A 6,282-nucleotide genomic window follows, 5' to 3' on the forward strand; every position below is an offset into this window, starting at 1 on the left:
TGTTCTGTTGACTGTCCTGGTGATACAGCAGTGAACAAACAGACAAAAAGTCTCTGCCCTCGTGGAGCTCAAGTTTTACTAGGAGACACTAAACAAGTGAAAACATAGCATGGGAGGTGATGCTAGATGCTAGGGAGATAAATAAAACAGGAAAAGGAGTAGGGAATGCAGAAATGGGGGGGGTAGATTTTAAGGACGGGTGTCAGGAAAGGCCTCAGAATGAAAGCAGCATCTGGGCAAAGGCCCATAGGAGTGAGTCAGGCGGCTGAGGGAGTCAGGCGGCTGAGGGAGGGAGGTGTGCCCAGCAGATGGGCACCATGCAAAGGTCCTGAGGGGGTAGTGTGCCCAGTGTACTTCAAGAAGGGGCTTCTGAAGGGACTTTGGCTGTCACTCGAGTGAGATGAGGAGCTCCCAAGGGTCTGAGCGCAGAAGCAACAAGGTGTGGCTGGCATATCATGAGGATGGCTCCGACCACATGAGCAGACAGAAGGGAGGCCAGCAGGGGAGCAGGCCCTGGCTGGAGGGCGGATAGGTCTGACGTCTCCTTCTGCCTCTGTCAGGCAGGTTACATAAGCAAGCCAGGATAATTCCCATGGAGAGGATAGCTTGGGGTGCAGGGTTTCCAGAGTCAGGGTCAGGGTCAGGGTTTAGTAACCCCTAAGTATCGCTGTAATTTGCCCTCCTGCACCTGGCTTGTGCTCCCAAACATCTTCATGCCATGGTTAAGTCTGGATGCCAGAGGCTGAGAATCCCAAGTCCTGGTCCCGGGTCCTTGCTCTTCCACATGGCTGGCTGTGTGACTTTGGGTAACTCATTTCAGCTTTCTGCTGACCTCCTCACCCGCAAAGCAGGTGTCATAACCATCCTTGCTGAGGGTGGCGGGCTGGAGGAGGAAACAATGTGGCCTGACCTGTGAAGCCAGGGGAGAAGGTGGGCTGGATTATGAAGACCTCCCCTACACTCGTGAGAGGCAGGGAGTATCTGTGAAAGTGCAAACATCCCCCAGGGTGTTGACCAGTCATTTACACCCTCGTGAAGGAGGTCTTTTGTCTCCCAGTTAGATCCTAAGGCAAGAGAACCCAGAACAGTTAATTTACTGTCCAGGGGAGCAGATGAACCCCAAGAGGAGGTGCAGAGAGAAGGGTGCCAGGAAGGAGCGTGTAAAGGAGACTGGCAGAACCACCCTGTCCATCCCAGAATGTCAGCCAAGCAGAGAGGCAGCAACAGAAAAGAGCACGTGGTCCTGGTTTCAAAGCCGGGTTCTGCTACTTCCTCCTCATGCCTCTTCTAGTCACGTGTGACCTTTGGGTGTTTGGGATTTTTCTTCTGTATCTTCAGGAAGGGAGTGGGGATGTTGCTGAGCTGCTTACCACTAAAAATTCTTACAAAGCTTAAACAAGTCAACTGTGGGAAAGCGCTCTGTGAACACTGTGTTATTATCACACACAAAAGGCATCTCAGAAAGGGTTGCTCTGGACCGAGGAACGACTGAACCCCAGGAGCCAGCAGGCCAGTCTGGGCTGGTCCACGCAGCCAGCTGCAAAAGCCGACAAAGAAGCTCTGTGGGTTGAGAGAGAGGTGAGCTGATGGATCTCGAGATTGCAAGTGTGATCAGCACTGGTCAGGAGGCGTGAGCAGGGAGAAGAGTGCTCTGCGCTGTTGAGAAAAGTTATCCATAACTTGGAAATAGACAAAAGGAGGACTGTCTGTCCTTTCAGTGTCATTCTGGGGCAGGGTTGAAGAGCTAAGAGTTATTTTTCTAGGGGACTGTACCTTTGTTCTACAACTTACTATTGATTAGGGTCCTGATTTTGTGAAGTCACATGCTAACTTGTAGCTGCACGTACAAGGATGTATGTGCATGTACGTGAAGATGAAAAGGACTTTAGTCCAGTAGAGAGTCACGAAAGTTATGGTTTTATTGCCCTGTAAGACATCAAGCAGCCTCATCTTTACCTTAGCAAACTTATTTCAGTATATCTTTTCCAACAAAATATACAAACACCTCTTGTCTCTCAGACGCTCCTTTGAACCAGCTTTACCATTCTTTTGGTTCCCTTATTAACAAGTTAAATACATCTTTTGACATGTGAATGAAATTACACTTTGACAGAACAAAAAAGTGAGAGGCTCTGCCATGCTTTGGCATTGCACCTGGCCTCTGAACCTCAAGTATGTCATCAGCTGGGAGGAGGTACCCAATTCCCAGGACTGAGGTAGGGCTGGAGTGGGACCAATGTGAAACTACTTGGTACATTGTTCACAGGATGCAGAAGTTAAGATTTATTATTATGACTCCTAAGATTAGGTTACTCCAGGCCTAGAAGGCCCCAGGCTTCTGTGGGCAGCATTCGCCAGGGCTTGGGACATAGGTCAGGGGAAAAGGCAATGAGGGGCAGCCCAGACACTAGGCTCCATGCCCAGGAGGTGCCAGGCTGATGCTGCATTCTCCACTTGTGATGAGGCCAGGATTTCCCATGGGCTTCAGGTCCCGGAGGATGGAGACCATAGGACCACTCAGAGAAGTCTGCCCAGGAACATGGAAAAGCTGGAGGACTGAGCTGGGCATATGACTAGAAACCAGGGTGGGGGTAATCTAAAGCTAAGAGACCTCATCTAACACCAGAAGTCAGCACCAGGTCCCTAACTAGTGGTCTCTATCTCCTGGGGTCTTTCAGGACCTCATCATTTTATTCAGTAGGTGAGAAAGTGCCCCAGCTCAGCTGACAGCACGACTGCTATCTGCATATGTGCATGGCTGCATGCACGTGCACACATGCAAGAAAAATGACGTCAGCTAGGGGTCCACCGAGCAAAGCAGGCAGCCAAGGTCGGGAACAGCCAACCCTGCGCAGAGGAGGTAGGCAGAAGAGTCAACAAAGAGAGAGGAAGAGGAACGGCATTCCAGGTCCAGGGAATGGCAGCAGCAGAGGCTAGGAGGTGAGAATTCACCTGTAGAACGTAGAGGAGGGGATACACTGAGGAAAATGAGACAGTTAGACCTGGCCAGGATTAGGCTCATACCTTGAGTGACCTGAAGTCATGGAAGTTAACAGTCCACTCACCCTAGGGTGATGGCAAAAAAGGCAGTGGACAATGGATTTCCAACTGGGTTCCCCTCTGCGGGCCCACAACCCATAAGGAGGCGTGGGAAACCCTTTCTCCCTCACGGGTCTCATTCCAGATTCAGCTCAGTTTTTGTCTCTACAAGCCAGTCCACCCTGCCCCCGTCCCAAAATGCCTCCATCTACAGCTGCTCTGCCTTAAAGACAGGGCTCACAGAGACTCTCCCCATCTGCTCCAACTTTCCCCATCTCTCCTCTTTGAATCTCTCTTTTCAGCAACTAATTATGTTGCCTATCTTCTTCATACACTTTGTATATTATTCTCCTTCCTGGAGTTAGATTTTTCCTCTCTCTATTTTCCCTTTGCCCTGATTTCTTTAGCATTTTGTTTCATTATATTGTGGGGGTTTAGGGGGTTTTTGCTTGTTGCCTGGAGGCCTCTGTGAATGAGGACATATGTGTGTAAACCTTTTGTCGTCCTGGGCTAGATGCTAAGCTTTGTGGACCCCTGTCTGGCAACTACAGCCATATTAGGCCCACCACTGTGCTGGGCACACAGGAGGTGCCTAATTCTTGCCTACTTACTGATTGGCAGTTTGATTAACATCACTTAATCTACTCCCAGCCAGTGCTCAATTACTGGCCCATTCATATACAAGCCTGGATTTTTGAAATCTTACTCCCCAACCCCTTCCACTGACATTGTGACCCACCAGCTTTCAAAAGAGCCCAAGTATTTTAGGGCTGAGACCTCAGAGTCGTTGCTCCCTGAGATTCTTGGATATGTTCACACCACCGGAAGGCACAAGACGCAAATGTCTCAAAGGGAGGCGGGGGTTAGGGAGAGAAGTTCCCAGCACCTCCTGAGGCCAGCCTCATAGACTCAGCCATGGCTCAAGGAAGGCTCTGGGCATCCCATCCTAAAGTCGAGCCCAGGGGTCACAGTTCCGGCGTCGTCGATGCCACAGGACCCCGGGAACCAGGAGGCAACCTCAGGAGAAAGGTCTGCAAGGAGCCGGGCCGTGGGAAGCCTGCCTGCTCCCTGAGCAGCCGCCAGGTGCCGTCCTCGATGGCATAGAGCAGCGTGAACATGCGGTTGACCGTATACACGGTGTCACCGCGCACCACGGCCGTGAAGAGCGCGCCCTTGCTGTTGACGAACTGGCCGGGCAGCGCTGTCCACTGGCCGGTGGCCAGGTTGAGGCAGTCGATGGCGCAGTGCAGGAAGTCGTCCTTAGGCCCGTTGCGCACCACGTAGAGGCTGTCGCGGTGGGCCACCATGCAGTGGCCGTAGCTCTGCGGACGCCGCAGCTCGGCCACGGGCAGCCACGTGTCGCCCTGTACTGTGTACTCCACCACGGCCGTGGTGTCCGCCGGCCGCCACAGACACACGAAGAGGCGGCCACGGGCCTGGGCGCAGGGCACGCCCGCAGCCGGCTGCGGCAGGTCGGCCACGAAGCTCCAGCAGCCCGCAGCTGGGTCGTAGCGCTCCACCGAGCTCATGGGCATCCTCTGGAACTCGCCACCGATGGCGTAGAGGTGGCCATCGAAGCCCACCAGCGCCGTGTCGTAGCGCGGCTGGTGCGGGCTGGGGAACTGGCGCCAGGAGCCGCCGTCGGGGTCGTAGCAGAAGCCCAGCTCCACCACCTCCTTGTTGGGGCCCCGAACGCCCCCCACGATGTACAGCTTGTTGCCCAGCGTGGCCACGCCGGCCAGCAGCGTGCTGGCCTCCAGGGGCAGCGCGGCCAGCGTGCGCCAGGCGTCCTCCTCCTCGTCCAGGTAGCACATGGTGCGCGACGCGTCCTCCAGGAAGCCGGGCGCCGGCGCGTGCGTGCTCACGGCCACGTAGCTGCTGGGCCTCAGCGCCGCCACGTAGGCGCGGGCCTCGGGCAGCGCCAGCTCGGCCGCCAGCTCGCGAGCGCCGTCGCGGATGAAGAGCGCGGCGCTGCGGAACACGTCGTGCAGGCCGAAGGCGGCGGCGGCGTCGCACAGAAGCGCGCAGTTGTCCGACGTGAGGCTGTGCTCCAGGAAGCGCGCCAGCGCCGGAGCCTGCAGGAAGGCGGCGCACTCCACGGCCTGCAGCAGCTCGTCGGCGGCCTCCAGCGCCGGCCGCTCGCCCCGCAGCACCCGCAACGCGGTGCAGAAGCCGTCCGGGCTCAGCACGCCCAGGCGCACCTCGGCCGCGCGCGCCTCCCGCATGCCGGAGCGGAAGAGTCCCCGGAAGAAGCCGCAGTGCTCCACCAGCAGGGCCCGGTCGGCCTGGAAGAGCTGGCTGCCCACCCACACCTGCACCGAGGCCTCCGAGGCCTCCGGGCTCCGCGGCATGGCGGGCCCGAGAGGCAGAGGCCGCCTCCGGGGGCCTGGAGGCGGCGGCCACCCACTCTGGGGCTCCCCCGTAGCGGCAAAATCTTTCCCAGGGGATATAAATATCTCCCTGGCTAAAGATAGTACGGCTCATGTGATGTGGTGGCCAGCAGGCTGGATGGCTGCTGGCCTGGAGGGCATCCGGAGACATGCCGGGTCACTCACTTCCGTATGAGAAATAGCAATAATAGTGACCATATACAGGGCATCTAGTGCATGCAGGGCATTGTGAGGGCAGCTCGCAAAGCTATCCCATTTAACCTGCACTAAAGCAGCTGTAAGCCCTTGTGCGGGCACCCTAACTCTGACCGTCTGTTTTCTTGAATTGGGCCAATAACAACACCTATTTCACGGTACTTGGACAATATCTGTAAAGTGTTCGGAATGAGGCTCAGAGAATTTACATGACTTGGGCAAAGTCATTCACCTGGGAGAGTAAGGACAGGATTAATACTTAGTCCGCCCCATCGGTTCGTGGGGCAGGTGTACTTGGGCAGAGGGAAAGGCAGAGATAGAGCAAATAAAGTGGGTCAGCCTGGAGTCCAGAGCAGGTTCCCTTTATGCCTGGGCCTCTGCCCTTGACTCTGACCTAGTCCAACCTCTTTTTGAGCCTTGATTTCCTTCTTTGTAAAAATAGGTGGGTAGCAGGTGAGCTTCCAGGTAAGTCCCTGAATGGGGATGTATTCCCTGACTCGGGATGGGAGTGAGAAGCTGGTGTCTGTTCCCCACTTGCTACTCTCCATCGTCCATTGCTGCATAGCTCAGACTCCGGGAAAAGGAAAGCGGGGCTGCGGAGGGGATTCTGTGTCTGTGGGTGGGAAGGAGAAGGGGATTTTTGAAATAATAGTTAACA

The 6,282-nt window shown here is 55.4% G+C and overlaps 1 protein-coding gene across 1 annotated transcript; it reads right to left on the bottom strand.

The window, feature by feature from the left end:
- KBTBD13 (kelch repeat and BTB domain containing 13) lies at positions 1–5,500 on the bottom strand. Its single transcript, XM_032480944.1, has one exon. It carries the CDS (start codon positions 5,388–5,390, stop codon positions 4,005–4,007), a length of 1,386 nt encoding a protein of 461 aa, XP_032336835.1. The 5' UTR covers positions 5,391–5,500; the 3' UTR covers positions 1–4,004.
- Positions 5,501–6,282: the final 782 nt, after the last annotated feature.

The sequence above is a fragment of the Camelus ferus genome, chromosome 6 (genome assembly GCF_009834535.1).
Source record: "Camelus ferus isolate YT-003-E chromosome 6, BCGSAC_Cfer_1.0, whole genome shotgun sequence".
Taxonomy (NCBI): Eukaryota; Metazoa; Chordata; class Mammalia; order Artiodactyla; family Camelidae; genus Camelus; species Camelus ferus.